A 23,580-nucleotide genomic window follows, 5' to 3' on the forward strand; every position below is an offset into this window, starting at 1 on the left:
ATAGATAGATGTTAAATAGGTAGATAAATGATAATAGATAGATAGATAGATAGATAGATAGATAGATAGATAGATAGATAGATAGATAGATAGATAGATAGATGTTAAATAGGTAGATAAATGATAGATAGATGTTAAATAGATAAATAAATGATAGATAGATGTTAGATAGATAAATGATAATAGATAGATAGATAGATAGATGTTAAATAGATAGATAAATGATAATAGATAGATAGATAGATGTTAAATAGATAGATGTTAAATAGATAGATAGATGTTAAATAGGTAGATAGATGTTAAATAGATAATAGATAGATAGATAGATAGATAGATGTTAAATAGATAGATGTTAAATAGATAGTTAGATGTTAAATAGGTAGATAGATAGATGTTAAGGGCAGGCTGAGGATTTTGCACAGTATCTGCACGATAAAATCGCTCAGATTCGGGAAGGCTTGGACTCTGACTGGGTAGATCCCGGCGGGGTGACTGAGGCTGGTCTTGAGAATGTTACCTGGGATGAGTTCGACCCTGTGACTCCTGAGGACGTGGACAGGATCCTGGGGAGATTAAACGCAACCACATGTTTATTGGACCCGTGCCCCTCCTGGCTGGTACTGGCCACCCGGGAGGTAACACGAGGCTGGCTCCAGAGGATCATAAATGCTTCTCTGAGAGAGGGTTTCTTGCCTCCCGCCTTGAAAGAGGCGGTGGTGAGGCCCCTCCTCAAGAAGCCTTCTCTGGACCCGGCCGTTTTGGCAAACTATCGTCCGGTCTCCAACCTTCGCTTTGTTGCGAAGGTTGTGGAGAGTGTGGTTGCGCGACAGCTCCCACAGTTCCTGGATGAAACCGTCTATCTAGATCCGTGCCAGTCCGGCTTCAGGCCTGGGTACAGCACGGAGACGGCATTGGTCGCATTGGTGGATGATCTCTGGAGGGCTCGGGACAGGGGTTGTTCCTCTGTTCTGGTCCTGTTAGACCTCTCAGCGGCTTTTGATACCATCGACCATGGTATCATGCTGCGCCGGCTGGAGGGACTGGGGGTGGGAGGCACCGTGTTGCGGTGGTTCTCCTCCTATCTCTCTGACCGGTCGCAGTCTGTGTTGGCAGGGGGGCAGAGGTCGACCTCGAGGCGCCTTGCTTGCGGGGTGCCGCAAGGATCGGTCCTCTCGCCGCTCCTGTTCAACATTTATGTGAAGCCGCTGGGTGAGATCATCCGTGGTTTTGGGGTGCGATGCCGTCTGTACGCTGATGACACTCAGCTGTACATTTCCACCCCAGACCACCCCAATGATGCCCTCGAAGTGATGTCCCAGTGTCTGGAGGCCGTGCGGGTCTGGATGGGGAGGAACAGGCTTCGGCTCAACCCTTCCAAGACCGAGTGGCTGTGGATGCCGGCGTCCCGGTATAGCCAGCTGGTGCCATCGCTGGCTATTGGGGGCGAGTCACTGACCCCCACAGAGGGGGCTCGCAACTTGGGTGTCCTCCTGGACACACAGCTGTCTTTAGAAGAGCATATGACGGCCGTGGCCAGGGGGGCTTTTTATCAGGTTCGCCTGATACGCCAGTTGCGCCCCTTTCTGGATCGGGACTCCGTGTGCACAGTCACTCATGCCTTGGTTACGTCACGCCTGGACTACTGTAACGCTCTCTACATGGGGCTCCCCCTGAGGAGCACCTGGAGGCTCCAGCTGGTGCAGAATGCGGCCGCGCGGGTGATTATGGGAGCGACGTGGCGCTCCCACGTAACACCTCTCCTGCGCGAGCTGCATTGGCTCCCGGTGGTCTTCCGGGTGCGCTTTAAGGTGTTGGTTCTCATCTTTAAAGCGCTCCATGGCTTAGGGCCAGGGTATTTGCGAGACCGCCTGCTGCTACCGATAACCTCCCACCGGCCAATACGCTCCCACAGAGAGGGCCTCCTTGGGGTGCCGTCGGTCAGGCAATGTCGGCTGGCGGCCCCCAGGGGGAGAGCCTTCTCTGTGGGGGCACCCGCCCTGTGGAATGAGCTGCCTCCTGGAATACGACTGATCCCGGACCTCCGGACCTTCCGTAAAGCCCTGAAGACGTTTTTATTTCATCAAGCCGGCCTAGCCTAAATGGTCTTTAATTGGGATTTTAAATTTTATGGAATTGGGGTTTTAAATTTGGGTAGCCAATGATTTAATTCTTTTAATTATCTTAACCTTTGCATTTGTATGTTTTTTTAATTTTGGCTGTTCACCGCCCTGAGTCCCTTCTGGGAGAAGGGCGGTATACAAATTAAATAAATAAATAAATAAATAGATAGAAAATAGATAGATGTTAAATAGGTAGATAGATAGATGTTAAGTAGATAGATGTTAAATAGATAGAAAGATAGATAGAAGTTAAATAGATAGATAAATAGATAGATAGGTAGATGTTAAATAGATGATAGATAGATAGATGTTAAACAGATAGATAGATAGGTATTAAATAGATAGATGGATAGATAGATGGATAGTTAGATAGATAGATAGATAGATAGATAGATAGATAGATATCTGTAATTTCTATACCGTATTTTTCAGACTATAAGACGCACTGGAGTATAAGATGTGCCAAGATTTTGAAGAGGTAAAGAAGAAGAAAAAAGTGCTTGCCCTCCCCGGCCCCCAGGAGCACTCTGCAGGCCTCCCAAACGCTCTGCACGCCCCGTTTTTGCAACAACGGGACATGTGGGGTGGGGTTTCGGGAGGCCAAAAATGGCTGTATTCGGTGTATAAGATGCACCAACATTTCCATCCTCCTTTAGGGGGGGAAAAGTGTGCCTTATACTCCAAAAGGTACGGTAGATATATAGATTAAATAAATGATAGATGGATGGATGGATAGATAAGATAGATAGATGAGATATAGACAGACAGACAGACGATAGATGTGTGTGTGTGTGTGTGTGTGTGTGTGAGGGAGGGAGGGAGGGAGGGAGGGAGAGAGATGATATAGACAACATATAGACAGATTTAACCATAGTTTCAATTGGGAAAATGTGATAATCCTATCCAGGCCAAGTCCAAAAATGCCAGGGAATTTCTAGAAACCTGGCACCCAGACAAACCAGCCATCAATAGACACATTGATATTAACAATACCTGCAGATTATGCAAAAAAGACAATGAACCAGCCAAAAGGAGAAAAGACTCCAGCACCTCTCCACCAGCAATCAGCCTAGATTAACTCCAAGGTTAACATCAGACCGACAATCAAGTAAACAATGCCCCGATCAAGAAAGTACCAAAGAGTCAACAGTAAACAGCCCAACCAAAGAATCTCTTAAAACCGCTCCTACCCACACAGACAGGCAAGCCACCAGAATATAAACTGACAGCAAACAGCACTCCTTACTAACATGATGTTACCTAGTTGGGTAATGAAACGTCTGCAAGAAAACAAGCTCAGAGGGCATCAAGGACTCCTCATTTCAACCCTGAGCTACAAATATTCTCCTTTATTAGAGAGGGATAGATGGATGGATGGATGGATGGATGGATGGATGGATGGATAGATAGATATAGATAGATAGATAGATAGATAGATAGATAGATAGATAGATAGATATAGATAGATACCGTTTCCCCCAAAATAAGACATTCCCTGATAATAAGCCCAATCGGGCTTTTGAGCGCATGGCAATAAGGCCAAGCGCTTATTTCAGGGTTCAAAAAAATATAAGAGAGGGTCTTATTTTTGGGGAAACACAGTAGAGATAGATAGATAGATGGATGGATGGATGGGATGGATGGATGAACGGACAGACATAATGATTGATAGATAAGAGAGAGGGAGGAAGAGGGAGGGAGATGATACGGTAGGAGGGAGAGAGATGGATGATAGATATAGCTGTGGAATTCTGGGAACTGAAGTTCACCCATCTTAACATGGTTAAGGTTGAAAACCCGATCTAACTCCCTGCTTGGGGCAGGAATCTAAGGTAAGACATGGACACCCTCAACAGATGCTTGATTAGACTTCATTTGAACCCAGACAACAATGGAGGCCCACTCCTGGATTCCATTATGTTTATAGGTTAGGAACTTTTCCTAAATTCACGCAGAATTGGCCTCCAAAATTCCACATCCTGCACTCTGGATTGAGAGAGAAGTCTTGAAGGTCTTCTGTGTGACCTCCTATTGGATATCTGAGAAGGACCATCACCTTCGTTATCTTGGTCATCTTCCCTCAAGGCTAAACCTGCCCTTAGTGGGGGGGTCCTTCTCTGGACTTCTCAAAATCAACTTTAAGACTTGTGGACTTCAACTCCCAAAGTTCCTCAGCCAGCTTTTCACAAATGCTGTTTGGGGAATTCTGGGATTTGAAGTCCACAAATGCTGACTGGGGAATTCTGGGAATTAAAAATCTACAAATGCTGACTGGGGAATTCTGGGAATTAAAAATCTACAAATGCTGTTTGGAGAATTCTGGGATTTGAAGTCCATAAATGCTGACTGGGGAATTCTGGGAGTTGAAGTCCACAAATATTGACTGGGGAATTCTGGGAATTAAAAATCTACAAATGCTGTTTGGAGAATTCTGGGAGTTAAAAATCTACAAATGCTGACTGGGGAATTCTGGGAGTTGAAGTCCACAAATACTGACTGGGGAATTCTGGGAATTAAATATCTACAAATGCTGACTGGGGAATTCTGGGAGTTGAAGTCCACAAATACTGACTGGGGAATTCTGGGAATTAAATATCTACAAATGCTGACTGGGGAATTCTGGGAGTTGAAGTCCACAAATACTGACTGGGGAATTCTGGGAATTAAATATCTACAAATGCTGACTGGGGAATTCTGGGAGTTGAAGTCCACAAATACTGACTGGGGAATTCTGGGAATTAAAAATCTACAAATGCTGTTTGGAGAATTCTGGGATTTGAAGTCCACAAATGCTGACTGGGGAATTCTGGGAGTTGAAGTCCACAAATACTGACTGGGGAATTCTGGGAATTAAAAATCTACAAATGCTGGCTGAGGAATTCTGGGAGTTGAAGTCCACAAGTCTTAAAAGTTGCCAGGTTGGAGACCCTTGCTCTAAATCCTTCTCAAGGCTGGGGTCCACCAGGGACCACAGCTTTGGTGGCTACCAACCAACCCCATCTCGAAGCCAACAGCCGATTCCTACCTCCCCCGTTTCCAAATCCCTAACCCGAATCGTTCAGACCGTTCTCGGATCCTTAAAAGAAAAGGGAAATAAATAACTCCCCAAGTTTTTCGCAAACCCACACATTCCAACTTTAATTTGGTAACGCGGCCAAGAGACGAGGGCCCCAACAGCTTTATCCCGACCTCGAATTGGCTTTGCCAAATACAGAAATCAAGAGTCAGAACAGTCTGATGAAAAACAAAAAAAATAATAATAGGCTGTCTGGCGGCTCTTTTATAACCCCTGGTTATAAAACAGGGTTGCTTTTCTGCAAAGCTGGACGGAGATAATTTCTGCTGGACGGCAAGAGGACGATGCAACACTGCTGCTCCGGCAGCTGCCTTCATTTCACCAGCTCTTTGATGTATTTCCATCCTTGTTGTGTGTATTCGCAGCTCTTGGTGGGGGCGATGGAAAGGGCACTTATGACAGTACGGACCCCTGCGCAAAAAAAAAAAAAAAAAAAAAAAAAAAGGAGAAACGAGAGGGAGTTTAAACGACATGTTCGGGAATCAGTGATCCGTTCCGTGAGCTCGGGATTTTATGGGTTTGGGACTTAGAAACGGTAGGATACAGAAAGAAGGGAAAGAAGGTAATCTGACAAGAGACAGAGAGAGGATAAAATATAAATGCATTTATATCTGCGGTTAAGCAGACTGGAAGCTTTTTTCTTTCCTTCCTTCCCGTTCCTCTCCCTTTCTCCTTTTTTGCTTCCTTCCCTCCTTCTTCCTTTCCCTCTATCATCTATTTATTTCCTTCCTTTCCTTCCTTTCTAAGCTTCCTCCCTTGATTCCTCTTCCTTCCTTATTGCCATCTCTTTCCTTCCTTTCCTTCTTCCCTTACTCTCCTTCCTTCCATCTCCAATTTCTTTCTTTCTTCACTCTCCTTCCTTCCTTCCATCTCCCATCTTTCTTTCCTTTCCTTTCATCCATCCATCTCCCATCTTTCTTTCCTTCCATCTCCAATTTTTTTCTTTCTCTTCTTTGTTCTCTCCTTCCTTCCATCTCCCTTCTCTTTTTCTTTCCTTCCTTCCATCCATCCACCAACCCATCTCCCATCTTTCCTTTCTTCCTATCTCCTTTTCTTTCCTTCCTTCCTTCCATGTCCCATCTCCTTCCTTCCTATCTTTTTCTTTCCTTCCTTCCTCCCTCCCTTCCATCCATGTCCCATCTCATTCCTACCTATCTCTCCCATTTCTTTCCTTCCTTCCTTCCATCTCCTTCCTTCCTTCCTTCCCTCCTTCCTATCTCCCATCTTTTTCCTTCCTACTTGAATCCTGCATTTAAATCTTTCCCTACTGTTCCCGTCCTCCATCTTTCTTCTTTTGGTTGAAATGTTGTATTTTAACCTTTTTCATTTGTTTGAAATGAAATAAAATTCTTAAAGAGAAGAAAAGTAACGCATCAGAGTTAGAGGCCGTCACATCTGGTTGCTAGGCCAACACCAAACAAAATGAATAACAGCCTGTGCCCAGAACCTCACACCCCTTAGCCTTGTTTTCTTAGTCACGCTTTTTAACAGAGTCCTCACAGCTGCCCCACCTTCGAAGAAACCCAGTTAAAAAATGGTTGCGGTCACAAGCAGGATAGGGATCCATCTAAACAGCCCCACTGTACCTGAGTTCCAGGCATTGCAGAGGGAAAATTCAGTTTTTGGAACCGCTGGAAGCTGCAGAAATGAAAGACAAAAATAGACTGAGATATTTGCCAGAAAAGGGTTTGGTCTGAGCGAAGGATGAGAGAAAGTGCTGTGTTCAAATTCTATCAGTTTTGCAAGGGGAAAAGAACGAAGTTTGATGTAAAGCTGCTGCAAAAGATTCCACTAAGAGAATCTATAACAGGGCTCCCCAAACTTGGCAAGTTGAAGACTTGTGGACTTCAACTCCCAGAATTCCACAGCCAGCCATGCTTCAAATTGACAAAGTTGGAAACCCCTAATCTGTAATAAACAGATAGTCCTCGATTTAAAAGAGTTTACTTAGTGACCATTCAAAGTTACAATAGCTCTGGAAAAAGTTATTTAGGATTATTTTTCACAATTGCAATCTTTGCAGCATCCCCATGGTCACAACGATCCCAATTCAAACGCTTAGCACTTGGTTCATACTTATGACCGTTGCTGTGTCCCAAGGTCATGTTATCCACTTTTGCGACCTTCCAACAAGCAAAGTCAGTGGAGAAGGGGTGAGAAAGGTTCTAAAATGGGGCCAAACTCCCTTCACAAATGTCTTGCTTAACAAAAGAAGTTTGGGGCTCAATTGTGGTCATAAATTGAGGACTACCAATATATGCCTGTTGCCAAACACCCAAAGATGATCCCCTGACTCTAGGGATGCTGCAATGGTCATAAGTGTGAGAACTGGTCATAAATCACATTTTTCAGTACCGTTGTAACTTCGAATAAGTGATAAACAGTTGTTAAGTCGAGGATTATTTGTATTCTAATACAGGTAGTCCTCGTGTTACAACCATCATTGAGCCCAAAATATATGTTGCTAAATGAGACACTTGTTAACTGAACTTTGCCCCATCTTATGACTTTTCTTGCCACAGTTGTTAAGTGAATCTAGCTTCCCCCATTGACTTTGCTCATCAGATGGTCGCAAAGGGGGATCACATCACCCCGGGGCACTGCAACCGTCATAAAGACGAACCAGTGGCCAAGCGTCTGAATTTTGATTATGTGATCTTAGGGATGCAATAGTTGTAAATGTGAAAAATGTCTTGCTTAACAACAGAAGTTTGGGGCTCAATTGTGGCCATAAGTTGAGGACTACCTGTATATGCCTGTTGCCAAGCACCCAAAGATGATCCCCTGACTCTAGGGATGCTGCAATGGTCATAAGTGTGAGAACTGGTCATAAATCACATTTTTTCAGCGCCACTGTAACTTTGAACGGTCACAAAGCAAACCGCTGTAAGTCGAGGACTTCCTGTACTTCCTTCTTTTGGAGACCCCACTCCTATGTAGATCCGCAGCCCTCCATCCCTGACCCCCGAGGTCCATCCATGACCTGCGTCAGGCCTGAAGACGATGCTCTGGGCTCACCTGCCAACCGAAATACTTTGTCCATTCTTCCACGGCTGGGGGAACAGCTGCTTTGGCTTTATGGAGGGCTTCGGCACCTTTATCGCTGCTCCCCAGCAGCCCCTGGGAGTAAACCACGTAAAGGGCACCGCCGGCCAGTCCTGCTTTGGCCATCAACCTGCGTGAGAAAAAAAAATATAAAAGTTCCTTTAGCAATAGCGCTTCTTAAGACTTATATACCGCTTGACAGTGCTTTTTCCAGCTCTCTCTAAGCAGTTTGTAGAGTCAGCCTCTTGCCCCCCCCTCCCCCAACAATCTGGGATTCGAACTGATGGCAGTGGATGTAATGAGGGTGAATTGTAGTCCTACTTTAAGTATGAAAGCCAGCTGGATGATTCGGGGGCCAAATATCTATATCTATCTCTCAGTGGTGAAATCCAATTTTTTTTTACTACCAGTTCTTGGTGTGGCTTGGTGGGCATGGCAGGGGAAGGATATTGCAAACTCTCCATTCCCTCCCCATTCCTGGGGAAAGGATATTGCAAACTCTCCATTCCCTCCCCACTCTGGGGCCAGCCAGAAGTGGTATTTGCCGGTCCTCCTAACTGCTCAAAATTTCCGCTACCGGTTCTCCAGAACCTGTCAGAACCTGCTGGATTTCACCCCTGCTATATCTATATCTATATCTATATCTATATCTATATCTATATCTATATCTATCTATCTATCTATCTATCTATCTATCTATCTATCTATCTATCTATCTATCTATCTATCTATCTATCTCAGCTCAACCTACCTCACAGGATTGTTGTTGTGGGGAAAAATAGGAGGTATATTGGATACATTTCCTGTCTTGAGTTATTTGTAAAAATAAAGATGGGATGCAAACAAGCAAGTGAATTCAAGTGCCTGACAGAATTAAGGTCTTAACTGACTGTGGTTTAACACAGCCACAATTAAGGTTTGTTTTTGTTTTTTTTTTAGATTTTAAAACAAACTTTATTAAATTATCAAACAATTATAAAAACAATTAAAACCATAGTAAGATATTCATATACATAGATCATATCATATATTTGACATTTCATTTCTATTCTTTTACATATCTATATATAGTCTTCTCCTCTACACATTATATATTTCATAACCTAGTCCCATGTTCATTCTCCTGACGGTGAAGTCATTGTTGGTATTTATATGAAATAAGCATGGAAATAAGACTCTCAATTATCAGTTCTTAGTTTAAAATTCACTATTAGAGAAAAGTAAAATTTAATTAAGGTTTGTTATTAACACAGCAAGTTTTTAACTGACTATGGTTTAAGTTAGCAAGGTTTTAACTGACTGGGGTTTAACCCAGACCTGCCCTTGGTCCCGGAGTTCACTGTCAGGAAATTTCTCCTTAGTTCTAGCTTCTTGTCCTGCCTTCAGATGCTTTGGAGAACAGATTGACTCCCTCTTCTTTGTGGCAGCCCCTGAGATATTGGAAGACTGCTATCATGTCTCCCCTGGTCCTCCTTTTCATTAAACTAGACATACCCAGTTCCTGCAACCGTTCTTTATGTATTTTAGCCTCCAGTCCCCTAAGCATCTTTGTTGCTCTTCTCTGCACTCTTTCTAGAGTCTCGACATCTTTTTTTACATCGTGGCGACCAAAACTGAATGCAATATTTCAAGTGTGGCCTTACCAAGGCATTATAAAGTGGTATTAACACTTCACGTGATCTTGATTCTATCCCTCTGTTGATGCAGCCTAGAACTGTGTTGGCTTTTTTGGCAGCTGCAGCACACGGCTGGCTCATATTTAAGTGATCGTCCACTAGGACTCCCAAAATCCCCCTCACAGTTACTACTATTGAGCCAGGTACCACCTATACTTCTTCAGCTCTGACCAGATGGTGGAGGATGGAAGGCTTTATATTCCTTGCAGACAGCTGGACTTCCATCCTCCACCATCCAGTCAGAGCTGAAGAAGCTTCTTGGATGAAAAGCAAAATGAAAAAAAAAACACCAGAAAGTCCAGTTTCCTCTTGATTAAAACAAAGCACCTTTGGGACAACTATGACATGGGATGGCTGAGAATCTCCACAGACATTTTTCTAATTGTCTCCCTATCGAAGACTGTATGGGGCAGGGGGAGAAGAAAATCAGAATAGAGTTGGAAGGGACCTTGGAGGTCCTCTAGTCCAGCCCCGCCTGCTCAAGCAGGAGATCCTATATAGCAGTGTTTCTCAACCTTGGAAGCTTGAAGATGGGTGGACTTCAACTCCCAGAATCCCCCAAGCTTCCAAGGTTGAGAAACACTGCTATATACCATTCTATCCTGGGCTGGACTAGAAGACCTCCAAGGTTCTCTCCTATTACTATTATTATTAATATTACTATACCATCCTACACCAGGAATATCTTGAGAATCCCTTGCAAAGCTTTCATGCATTTCTAAATAAAACGAATCTGCATTTCTGCAAAAAAAATATAGTTATGACATGAGATGATGGGGAGGGCAAATTGCAGGGAGGGGCTCTCAACCGAACTAAGGGCTTCCAGATCGGGGGAATCTCCGAGACCCGAAGCTGGGGAGAGGGGGGGTCCCGTCTCGCGACTCTTCTCTCTCCCCCCCCCGCCTTCCGCGTCCCCCCCCCGTTGCCCCCTTCTCTGCCGTTACAAAAACCGTCTTTTAAGCCCGCCCGACTCACTTGAGCAAAGGGAATGTGCGGGGCGCCATGACGGAGCGATGCCTCTTCCAAGGGCAGCCCTGCGCCCGGCCGCGCCGTTTCCTGCCAGGGACCGCCCTCCTCTCGCGGGACCTTTCGGGAATTGTAGGCTGAATGGCCAGGCGGGATGACGCGGAAGCCGCTTGGGGTTGCCGAGGCAACGCTGGTGGGGAGGGGGGGAAATTGCCGGCGCCTCGCCTCGCCTCCCCAACCAGGCGCCCGGGAGCGCAGTCTCTACAAACTGCATTGTTGGCTCTTTTAAGGAACGTGGCTTGGTTCATTCATTCATACCCACGCACTAAACCTGGGTTAGGTTGGTTGGGGGGGGTTTAGTGAGTCGTGGGAAGCCTGCCTGTCTTAGCATGGGTGAGCTAGATCAGGGGTCTCCAATCTTGACAACTTTAAGCCTGGAGGACTTCAACTCCCAGAATTCCTCAGCCAGCTTTGCTGGCTGGGGAATTCTGGGAGTTGAAGTCCTCCAGGCTTAAAGTTGCCAAGGTTGGAGGAGACCCCTCAGCTAGACCATCAGATGGCATTCATGCTTAGTTTGCTTGCCAGGTTTACACCATGCAACGTTTAGTTCCCTTCAACGAGTAACATTTTGCACCCTTTAAGCATCTTTTCAATGCTGTCGCTCTCTCCTAATTCCCGCTTTCCACCTTACTGAAGCGTGCTCAGGCTCCATTTCAGCAGCAAAGATCAAAAAAGGTAAGATGGTGGCCTCGGGCCTGCACGGAAAGCCGCACAGAAAGCCGAAAGAAGTCTTTTTCTTTCTACAACGGTCTGAAGCAGAGCAACCCCCATTAACTTTTATCTAAAACAATGTTTCTCATATGTTTTTCTCTTAGAACTCCTTCCGAGTTTTAAAAATTCCAACAGACCTTTCCTTTCTGTTACTAAGCGAGCTGGTTGTTAAGTGAGTCACATCTGATTTTACGACTTTTTCTGCCATAGTTACTAAGTGAATCCCTGCCGTTGTTAACTGAACCGTATGGATGTAAATATATGCTGGTGGCCAAGTGCCCAATTTTTGGTCATGTGACTATGGGATGTTCCAGCAATTGTAACTGCCAGTACCAGTTGTAAGTCAGTAGCGTTATACCTTTAAATGGTTGTTAAACAAATAGTTGTATGTCGAGGACTACCTGTGGCCTGCAAATTCTTCTGTAAATATAGGTAGTCCTATATAAATCTATATAAATCATATATATATAAGAGTTATGTATGTTTATGACTGTTTCTGTAACTTAATTAAACTGGTTTAGTTAATGAATAAATCTCATTTAATAAATCACATATAGATTCAGTTAATCAATGAATCTTATTAAATTCCTGTAAAAGTGATGAGGGCACAGCCAGGTTCTTGCATACAGGTAGTCCTCAATTTATGACCACAACTGAGCCCAAAACTTCTGTTGCTAAGCAAGGCAGCTGTTAAGTGAGTTGTGCCTCATTTTATGGCCTCTTTTGCCACAGTTGTTAACTGAATCGTGAGGTCGTTAAGCGAATCATTGCTTCCCCCATTGACTTTGCTTGTCAGAAGGTTGCAAAAGGGGATCACATGACCCCGGGACACTGCAACCGTCATAAATATGAGTTAGTTGTCAAGTGTCTGAATTTTGATCATGTGACCATGAGGATGTTGCAATGGTCGTAAGTGTGAAAAACGGTTATAAGTCACTTTTGTCAGTGCCACTGTAACTTCAAACAGTCACTAAACAAATAATTGTAAGTCGAGGACTATCTGTACAGGTAACCCTTGACCTATGACCATAATAGAGTTTGCTTATTATGGTTGCATGTAAAACAGGTCTATCATGTGACTGACTGATTTTATGACAGTTTTTGTCATGGCCATTAAATGAACACCAGGGTCATTAAGTAAACTATTGATTCTCTACGGGTGCAATTTTTCCAAAAACTAGAAATAAATGTTCGTTTTCAGAAAAAAACGTTGTAAAATCTGATCATGTGACCTTGGGACGTAGCAAATGGTGGCAAATATGGCCTTGTTGCCAAGCGACCAATGTTCAGTCACCTGACCACCAGAGTGGCCCAACCGTCAAAATTTGAATCTGGTTCCCTTTTCTTGGATCAGTCGTAACTTCAAACAGTTTTCATTTCTGGGGGTGTCCAACTTTGGCAACTTTAAGACTTATTTCAGAATAACAGAGTTGGAAGGGACCTTGGAGGCCTTCTAGTCCAACCCCCAGCTCAAGCAGGAGACCCTACACCACTGCAGACAAATGGTTGTCCAGTCTGTCCTTTTTAAAAAACCCTCCAGTGTTGGGAGCACCCACAACTTCTGGTGGCAAGCTGTTCCACGGATTAACGGAAAACTGAAAAAAAAACCCTTATGCTAAATGCCGGTGAGGGGAGAGAGTTTAAAATCGAAGCAAAGAAAAAAGTTTTTCCCAGTCTGGATTTATTCAAATAATTTCCACTTTATTTCAATAAAAGTCATCAGATTGTTAAGACCACAGCAAGAAGCTGGACGCCAGATGAATTCTGGAAAGATTGCCACCTGCAAATATTTGAAACCATGGCAGTTGATAACTTAAAATGGAAGCAGGAGGAGAAAGGGAGGGCTGGGGAAATACCTCATTTCAACATGTGCTTATTTTTCCTCTTCATTTTCTCCGACCGTGTTTGAAATGTCCTTTTCAAGTCAGCAACGGGGGGGGGGGAAGTGGGGAGTCATAGGTTGGGTATATAGATATAGATTTATTTATTTATTTATTTATTCTTAAATTCAAAATTAAAAGTTCGGCCATCATGAAAGTACTCCATAGCAGAATAGAACGACATTGTACAAATCACGTACGGAATTGACGGTTAAGTATAAAAGACCTGTATTTACAACTGTAAACGTGGACTTCAGGGAAGAAAGAAACGGAACGCAACAAACAATCCCACACGTCATTCATTCACACAACCTCTCTCGCTCCCGTTTGCATGTCTGCAAAAAACTGAACGGCCAAATAAGACACTTCATTCGCCTCCGGTTGGATCGGTAAACAGATATCACGGAGCTGGTGGGTGTACTGACTTGCAGTGGGGCGTTCTCACTGAGATCTAGCCGCTTGGGAGATTTTAACCCGTTCGGGAATTTCCTTTGTTAGGGTGCACAGAAGCCATCAGCTATTTTTCTTGTGGCACTAGACAGCATTTCCTTCAGCAAAACCCAGGTTTGGGCAATACGGTAAGCTGCTCCTATGTTGGTTGAATCGTGGTTTAAAGAATTAGTCGCAATCTGTTGAATCCAAACAGCTCACTAAGCTAGAAATGATGGGATTACAAGCCACCAAGCTGGATTCCTACACCTCGGTAAATTACAACCACACAATTTTTTTTTTTGCATGAACAGAATAAAATTTAACTGCCATTAGGATTTTTTAACTGGCACATATTTTGAATGAGCATTGCCATTTTTTCCCCCATTTTGCAAATCCAAGGTACTTCATTGCTATTACAGCGTGATCAACATTTTGACTTTTACGTTGATCCATAGGAATTGAATCATTCATGTGTCTGTCTATCATCTATCATCTATCTATCTATCTATCTATCTATCTATCTATCTATCTATCTATCTATCTATCTATCTATCTATCTATCTATCAATCTATCTATCTATCTATCTGCATTGATGATATTACCTAGCTGGGTAATGAAACGTCTGCCTGAAAACTACTAAGCTCAGAGAACCCCAGAAACCCCACTGAATGATTTTGATAGATCCAGCTTTATTAATACAAGCGTTATCTACTCAGAAGTAACTTCACATCACTCAAATTCTCCCAAGCCCGTATGTAACAGAACTCCAGAATAACAGAGTTGAAAGGGGCCTTGGAGGTCTTCTACTCCAACCCCCTGCTCAAGCATTTCAGAGGTTGTCCCACCTCTTCTTAAAAACTTCTGGTGTTGGCGCACCCACAACTTCTGGAGGCAAGCCGTTCCAATGATTGATGGTTCTCACTGTCAGGAAATTTCTCCTTAGTTCTAGGTTGCTTCTCTCTTGTTAAGTGAGTTTTGGCTGATTTTATGACCTTTTTTGCCCCAGTTAAGGGAGTCACTGCAGCTGTTGTTGAAAAGAAGTTGTTTTCTGACTTCCCCATTGCTTCTCAGAAGGTCGTAAAAGGTGATCCCAGGACCCAGGACACTGCAACCGTCATGAGTCAACCATCAAGCACCCAAATTTTGATCATGTGATGCTGCAATGGTCGTAAGTCTGAAAAACAGTCATAAGTGGAGACCGGAAGCATCGTGGCGAGACTGGCTGGAAAAATAGCAGGCTCCAACGAGCTCTGCGAAAATCCAGCCGGACAAACCGCTGTCGGGGAGTCTTAGGACCGGAACCATCCTGTAGGGACGGTGAAGAAGGAGAGGCATCTTGGAAGACCAAGAGGAACAGGTAAGTTCCTTGAAAGGTCGGAAGCAGCTCTTCAAACCGGCAGTGGGGGTGGCGGCCATTGTAAAATGACCGCTCTGAAGCTGGGGCAACCGGACTAAGTTTTTGTGCAGGAGCATTGTTTGAATGGAATGCTGGTACCGGGTGAGCGATTGGCCAACTCACAGGTAAAAGCAAATTTCAAATTGGATTAAAAGGTGTCCCGGAGCTGAAATGAGCAGCTAATTGGCATTTGGGGAAATTCTATGGAGGGAGAAGAACAAAGAGGAGGCTAAAATACTAAAGCCCAAGAAAGTTTTTGCATCTATAATTGGATTTGGAGAAACTAAAAATAGTAAAAGAAAGGAACCCGAGGAAAAGTATTTTTTATGTGGATTTAAATATTTTTGACAGCTTTGACATTTAGTTGGTTTGAAAATATTGTGGATTTGAGAGAGACATCTGCTGGCTGAAAGACAGTACAGCAATACTTACTGGAAGAAAGAAGAGAAAGTACAGCTGTGACCTTGACTACTAAAAGATAATTTGGAAACTGTGAGAACTTTTAAGCAGTATCTGTCTTTCTAGATTGCTTGGTCTCGATTCTCAATGGCTGTGGAAGATAATAAATCTTTAACTTGGAGTGGACTGGATAAATACTTAAATTGGACATTATTTGAAAACAAAAAGAGATTATATAGATTTTAAATTTTAATTAAACGTGACATAATTTAAAAGTTTTAACACTTTCTTAAATTGGCAATATGGAGTCTTGGATGTGTGAGTAATAAAAAGTCAGAAATGTTGCTGTTACACACAGAAGAGGAAATAGGGGAGAAGGTGGTAGAAGAGAGCATACATGGGGAGCAAGAAAATAATATTGAAGGAAAGAATTGAATGCAAAAAAGCAGTTAGATTATTTCACTGGGATTTACAGTGGCAAAAAAAGAGTGGATGGGGGGAACATCCCCCAAAAAAGAATCAATCAAAGGGTAAGGGAAATAGTGGAAAGAGATTAGGAGAAAACTTGGGGAGAACTATTCGAATAATATATCTAAAAGTGAGAAAAAGGAGTCAGAAGAAAATATATAATAAATATAAAAACAAAAACAAAAAAGAAAAAGAAGTTAAGACAATGGGATAAAAGGAGAAAATTATCAAGTGGAATTTTGGAGAGACCAAGAGAAAATGATTAAAGAAGGGAAGATCAGTGGAAATATGGTAAATATTAGTAGATTTAAGGGAAACTGTATTAATATTATTAATTTTGGATGGTCAATTAAGTTAAATAGTTTTAATGTAAAATTTGAATATGATGATGAAATGTGAAAAAGTAATTTGTCTTAATTTTGAAGACAATTTTAATCAAGAGACAAAGTTGAAATGTTAAAAAGTGGAATGGGGATTTTGAGAAATATATTCTGTAATGGAAAAATAAGATAATTAATTGATGTTATTGTAAGACATTAGGAATTAAGGGTGGATAGTGATACTGTTTATGCATTATGTACTAAGAAGAAATTAAGATAAGACAAAGAAGTATGGAAAAAGAATATTATGGCTAAAATTGGAAATGTATAAAATGGATTTGGGGGAAAAAAAGACAAATATGGCAGAAGTTGAAATAACAAGATACGGTGAAAAATTATTAATTTGTGATAAAGAACTATATGAAAGAGAGGAATATGGAAAAAATGAGAAGACTAGAATATATTAAAAAGATTAATTAATATATATATAAAATATATAAAATGTGACCCACATTCTGTTCATAAAATATGTATGATGAAAGAATTTTTTTTTAATAAAATTTGTTTACATATAAAAAAAATAAGTCCCTCTTTTCAACGCCGTTGCAACTTCGAACGGTCTACTAAACGGACGATTGTTACGTCGGGGGTGACTTGTACATTTTCATCATTCAAGACTTTCCCACTCTTAAGAGATAAATGTCAGAGTTTTAGCACTAAGGATTAGGGACTATCAAGGATTAGGGGCTCCTCTCCTGAATTCGCTCGTGTCCCAAAACGAAATCTTGGAAGTGAAACCCTCACTGACAACCAGACCCCGGAGAACCACTGCAAGTTAGCCCATCAGACACAAAATCCGAATGGAAATTCCGATCGTTTTCCAAAGATGCTTTGCTCTCCGTGGAGATGCTCCGAGCGTTCGGATGTTGCTTACCCTCAAGAGGTGGGAAATTATGTCCCTTTGATGACTTGTGGACTTCAACTCCCAGAATTCTCCTGAGCCAGCCAGCATGGCTGGCTCAGGAGAATTCTGGGAGTTGAAGTCCACAAGTCATCAAAGGGACATAATTCCTCATCCCGGCTTTACATCCTCAGTGACAACACCATCGTTCACACAAACATCCTCCCAAGCACACATATACACACACAATAGAACAGGAATGTCTTAAGTATATAGTTCGGTGCTGGCATTATTCACACCAGCTCAAGAGAAGATCCATGTGTAGCCATTAAAAAAAAAAAAAAAATCAACAGAAAGGAAGAAAAGAGAAACATTTTTTTTTTGGTCAAAATGGCTCCCCTTGGAAGGTCAGGTGGGACCTGCTGCGGTACCGTAGACGCTAAGCTCTGCTTTGAATGTGCTTTACATCTGAAACTCGTCTGGGGGAATGAGAAAGTGGACAGGGAGGGAGAGCAAGGAAGAGGGAAGGTGGGTCTCTCCGGCATGGAGGGAAACAGGCGATGGAAAAATGCAGGCTTAGAGATGGGACAGGATGGGAAAACCCTTAGGAGAGGCAGTGTGGATAAAAAAGAATTAACATTTCATCCGTTCCTCTCATGTCCTCCATTCTTCATGTCGGTGTTTTTCAACCTCAGCAACTTTAAGATGGGGTGGACTTCCACTCCCAGAATTCCCCAGCCAGCATTTGTGGACTTCCACAATTCTCCAGATAGCATTTGTGAACTTCAATTTCCAGAATTCCCTAGCCAGCGTTTATGGACTTCAACTCCCAGAATTCCCCAGCCAGCATTTGTGGACTCCCACAATTCTTCAGATAGCATTTGTGAATGTCAACTTCCAGAATTCTCCAGCCACCTTTCGTGGACAATCAACTCCCAGAATCAACTCTGGGAGTTGAAGTCCACACATCTTAAAGTTGCTAAGGTTTGAAAAACATTGCTTTATGTAATTCAGCTGAGCATTTTAAGTTGGTCCCACTGCACAATTAAATTTAAGACAGATTTTAAATCTCAACAGTTTTTTTAAAAAAATAAATAAAGAAAAGGACTCCAGAATTTTGTTTGCTTAAAAAACAACAACAACAACAAAAAAAACGGATTGAGACCTAATTATGGGGAAGGAGTGTTCACAGCTCTTGGGTCTGCTTACTAAACAGAACCTCCATGCCAGAGGCACTCTACCCAGGAGTGGGCTGCTGCCGGTTTGGATCGATTCGTGTGAACCGGTAGTTGCGACGATTAGCTGGCCCCGTCCACCCGCCCTTGACCTATCCTGTCCTATATTTCCTTTTTTTCTGGATCATCTGATTCGCACGGAACAGCTGATTTTTGCACGGAACAGCTGATTTCCGCACCTCTGCTGTTCTACTTACCGGGGCTGCCTTAGAAAGTAAGCAGCTGAGCTTCAAATTGCTATATTTTGAACGCTGCGCTCACAGAACCAGTTATTAAACTGGTTGCAGCCCACCACCGACTCTACCTCTATGGTAGCTGGGAAAGGAGGAAGGCCTCTTTGAGATCTAGCTGCTTGCACACATCCCCAAAGTGAGCTTGGTTGGAGATCTTGACAGAAAGGGTGGGATGGTACTGGTGGTGGTTTGGAATGAAGAGTAAAAACAACAACGAAAAATCAGAGAAATTTGGGAAAGGGTGAGTGGAGCCAGAAGGGAACAGAAGGAAGGTGCAGCGTGCACTTAAAATGCAGTGGAACATGGGGAAGGGAATCGGGTTTCCGTCACTTGGGTCATCCGTCTCTAATGAACCTGTGCAAAGTCTTTATGCTGTGTGGCGTGGATAGATAGATACATACGTACAGAGATCACATCGGTTGCATACTGTGGACTCCTGCGGCGAAGTGCAGAAGTGGCGCGCGGCGGGCCCCTACGGAGCCTAGCCCCATCTTCTCGGATTCAAGGAGCCGGCGCTCCCCCCCCAAAACATCGGCCGGTCTGCGGGACAGTCCCCTCAGAGTTCAGCGCCCGTTCCTCGAGGCAGTGTTAGGAGTCTTTTGAGAGACAGGTGTTGGGTTGTTGTTGTTTTTTTTCTGAGCACGCTGAGTTTCGCGGTTAGCCCTCCATTTTGGTCAGGAATATTTGGCTACGGAGAAAAACGGAGCCTGTTTTTTTTTTTTTTTAATTTTTTTTTTGTTTTTTTTTGTGCTGCCGCAAAGGCACTTTCTTCCTGTCTGGAAACTTTCGAAGACGACAATGCCGGGCATCCTTCTCCAGTTTGTTTGCTTGTTTTTTGTTTTTGTTTTTTTTTCATTTCGACAGAGAACAAGCGATGCCACCTTTAACCGTGTCCCGGCTCCTGGTACGATGCCAGGGTTAGGGGGAAAAAAAATTGTCAGGGAGATTTTTCCCCCCTTCCGTTCTGAAGAAGCTGCAGAAATCTCCTTTTTTTCCCCCTTTCTTTCCCCTATTTCTTTTTTTTTTTTTTTCCAAGAGCAGGCCAGCCTCGAGGTTGTGCAAAGGCTGAGCGTTAAAAACCCCTAGTCCCGTTTCTATCGGTCCTCAGCTGGCAGCTGAAGATTTAAAAACAAAAACAAAAAAAATTAAAAGTTTGGTCCCGGTGTTTTCTTTTTTTTTTCTTTTTTTCTCGTTTCCAAGGTTTAAAAAAAATAGAGCGCCTGTAATATATATTTATATATGCTATATATGTATAGATATACTCTTTCTATTCCTATGTACATCTCTTTTAAATTAATAGGCTGGCATTCAAAGACTGCTCCGGTTGGTCCAGCTAAAGATTTCGATTGGTCCAGAGGCTTCGCTCCCGAAGGGGGAGCATCCCTTTTGCAATGTGGCATGAGAGACCCTGTATTCAAACCCCCTGTGGGTTGGTTAACATCTATTTCCCCCCAGTAGATGCTGGCCGTGGTGTTTTTTTTTTTTTTTCACCCTCCCTCTCTCCCTCCCTCCCTCCCTCCCCACCCAGCCCTCCCCATCCCACCCGTTGGCACAAAGAAGAGGAGAAGCAACTTTTGAAAGTTCTTCTTGCAATCAAGACAGAGGAAGGGGCTCAAGGCTCAGATTCCTGGAAAAGAAGAAGAGGAAAGAAGGATTAAGGGTCGGAAGCTCAACGCCGCCACCGTTCAATGCAACCTTTTCATAGGAACCATAGACACGTAGGGATGGAAGGGACCTTGGCGGTCTTCTAGTCCAACCCCCTGCTCGGGCAGGAGACCGTGTTGCATCCCGGATAAATGTCTGTCCAATCTCTTTTTGAAAATCTCACAGTGATGGAGCACCCACAACTTCTTGAGGCAAACCATTCCGCTCAAGAGGTGGTATTCAGCCGGTTCGGACCATTTCGAACTCCTCAGGGTGCCGTCGGCCAGACAATGTCGGCTGGCGACCCCCAGGGGGAGAGCCTTCTCTGTGGCGGCACCTGCCCTCTGGAATGACCTACCCCCAGAGATACGCACGATACCAGACCTCCGGACTTTTCGTCGGGCCCTGAAAACACATCTTTTTCACCTAGCCGGGCTGGCTTGATCCCATCCCTTCGGTTTTAATTTGTAATTGATTTTAATCCGGGTTGTTTTAAATGGGTAGCCAAAATTATTTAATGTTTTTTAAATTGCTTTTAAATTTTATATGTTATGTTTTACCACGGCTGTTCACCGCCCTGAGTCCTGTTGGAGAAGGGCGGGATACAAATTAAATAAATAAATAAATAATTTAGGGAGAACCAGTAGCGCCGACGATCAGTTGGCTCCGCCCACCGCCCCCGCTCTATCCTGTCCTTTATTTCCTGTTTTGTAGCTCATCTCAATCGCGTAGCACAGCTGATTCCTCCCCCCCTCGCTGTTCTACTTACCGTTGCTGACTTGGAAGGTAAGCAGCTGAGCTTCTAAATGCTCCATTTTCAGCGCTGCGCGCAAGCGCTTTAGGCATGTGCGCGCACTCACCGAATCGGTTGTTAAACCAGCAGCATCCCACCACTGGTTCCACTGGTTAATTGTTCTCACAGTTAGGAAGGTTCTCTTTAGTTTTAGGTTGGATTTCTCTTTGGAAAGTTTCCATCTGTTTCTTCTTGAACAATTAAACAGCGGAACAACTTGCCTCCAGAACTTGTGGGTGCTCCGACTGACACTGGAGGTTTTTAAGACGAGATTGGACAACCGTTTGCTGCCTGAGCATGGGGTTGGACTAGAAGACCTCCAAGGTCCCTTCCAACTGTTATTCTGCTAGTTGAGAGAGGGAAGGAAGAAAAGGAGAAGGAGAAGAGAGGGAGGAAAGGAAGGAGAGAGGGAGGGGGATGGATGGATGGAGGGAAGGAACGAATGAGAAAAGGAGAAGAGAGGGAGGAAGGGAGGGAGGAAGGAAGGAAGGAAAGAAGAAAGGAAGGAAGGAAAGAAGGAAGGAAAGAAGGAAGGAAGGAAGGGAGGGAGGGAGGGAGGGAGGGAGGAAGGAAGGAAGGAAATGTATAGTTTGGAAGGAAGGAAGGAAGAAAGGAAATGTATAGTTTGGAAGGAAGGAAGGAAGGACGATGGGCGGAGAATGGAACTGAAAACCTTATATGAAATTCCCTGATCAGAAGCAGTTACTCCGTGAAAAGAAAGCAGCAGTACTTGGACAATTTCATCTTCAGAAATCAAGAAAATTTAAAGGAAAACCAGGATGGCGATGTGTGAAATCACAACACGCACAAAGAAAATGAAGACAAAAATAGGCTCCATTAACACGGTTGAGTTTCTTGAGAAGCTCAAAACACACTTTGCCATCTTCAATCAAGAACCGCAAACCCATTGATGCTCTTTTAGTCACACTTATTTGCAATTTTGTACAACGTTTCAGTTTCTTTTATTCTCGCCATCCTAAAACCGGACTCGGCTTTGGACCCTGGTTATAATATTAGAATGGTATATAAATCAGTATTTCCCAACCTTGGTAAATTTAAGATATGGAGTCTTCAACTCTCAGAATTCCCCAGCCAGCATGGCTGGCTGGGTGAATTCTGGGAGTTGAAGTCCACATATCTTAAAGTTGCCAAGATTGGGAAACAGTGCTATAGATAATTATAATAACTAAAGACTTGAAGAAAATCTGTCACTGTTTTTCAACTGTGGCCACTTTAAGATATATGGACTAACTTCCAGCATGGCTGTCTGGGGAATTCTGGGAATAGAAGTCCACATACTGTGTTTTTCAGAGTATAAGACATACCTTTTCACCCCCTAAAAATGGCTGAAAATTTAGGTGTGCCTTATAGACTGAATACGGGTGTTGTCGCCCTCCCCGGCCCCCAGAAGCACTCTGCAGGCCAAAAACGGGTGCCTTTTTGGTGAAAATGGGTCCATTTTGGGCAAAAATGGGTCATGGGGAGCACTGCAGAGTGCTTCTGGGGGATTGAGAGGGTGAAAATCCGACGTGCGTAGGCCAAAAACTATTTTTTTCTTGTTTTCCTCCTGTAAATTTAGGCACATCTTATAGTCCGGAGCGTCTTATAGTCTGAAAAATATGGTATTTTAAAGTAGCCAAGTTTGAGAAACATAACTATTGGAAGCCAACTGTGATCTATGTACAAGGAAAGATTATTAATGGATTCTGGGAGTCGAAATCCATGATTGTTAGGTAGGGGATTCTGGGGTTGAAGTCCATGCATGCTAGCTGGGGAATTCTGGGAAATGGAGTCCATATATCTTAAAATTGGCAAGATTGAACAACACCGTGTTAGAAGCAGGAAAATAATTTCCGGCAGATTTGTCAAGCCATTCAAGCGCCTCGTTTTACCTGAGAGACCATCGGTTTCCTCGTCTCTCCCCTCCGCCCCCAATCACCTGTCAGTAGGGCTGGCCGGCATCCTTTGGCCGTTTCAACTGGACCTTTAGCCTTTTCATCCCGATCTGGAATCCGTTCATGGCCTGGATGGCGGTTTGGGCACTGGAGGGATTGTCGAAACTCACAAAGCCTTGAGGAAGGAAAGAAAGGATCCATTTAACAATACCCTGTGTGTGTCTCCGGGTGTTTGTGTCAAGTTTCGAGGTCGTCTCAAATAAATTGCATTTCAAACAAAGTCTTTGAAGAAAAACTCCTATTTATTAAGCACGACATTCTAAACCCAA

General features: G+C 43.5%; 2 protein-coding genes across 5 annotated transcripts in view; both read right to left on the reverse strand.

The window, feature by feature from the left end:
• Positions 1 to 5,230: 5,230 nt before the first annotated feature.
• MICOS13 (mitochondrial contact site and cristae organizing system subunit 13) lies at positions 5,231 to 11,021 on the reverse strand. The gene is made up of 4 exons (XM_060692884.2): positions 10,893 to 11,021; positions 8,215 to 8,371; positions 6,783 to 6,834; positions 5,231 to 5,607 (listed from the first exon to the last, which is right to left on the reverse strand). Exons 1-4 carry the CDS (start codon positions 10,919 to 10,921, stop codon positions 5,510 to 5,512), a joined length of 336 nt encoding a protein of 111 aa, XP_060548867.2. The 5' UTR covers positions 10,922 to 11,021; the 3' UTR covers positions 5,231 to 5,509.
• Positions 11,022 to 13,334: 2,313 nt separating this feature from the next.
• Positions 13,335 to 23,580, reverse strand: part of CELF5 (CUGBP Elav-like family member 5) — a 106,770-nt gene continuing 96,524 nt past the window's right edge. For 3 of the 4 annotated variants that reach the window (XM_060681567.2, XM_060681558.2, XM_060681557.2), the window contains exons 12-13: positions 23,296 to 23,426; positions 20,462 to 20,546 (exon numbers count right to left, since the gene is read on the reverse strand). In XM_060681567.2, coding sequence (XP_060537550.1) covers positions 23,299 to 23,426 — 128 coding nt within the window. In that variant the 3' untranslated portion in view covers positions 20,462 to 20,546; positions 23,296 to 23,298. Of the gene's footprint in view, positions 20,547 to 23,295; positions 23,427 to 23,580 lie in introns of all 4 variants that reach the window. The other variant, XM_060681561.2, reaches the window with a different exon arrangement.

Source organism: Pantherophis guttatus, chromosome 1 (genome assembly GCF_059756535.1).
Source record: "Pantherophis guttatus breed Tessera chromosome 1, ASM5975653v1, whole genome shotgun sequence".
Lineage (NCBI taxonomy): Eukaryota > Metazoa > Chordata > Lepidosauria > Squamata > Colubridae > Pantherophis > Pantherophis guttatus.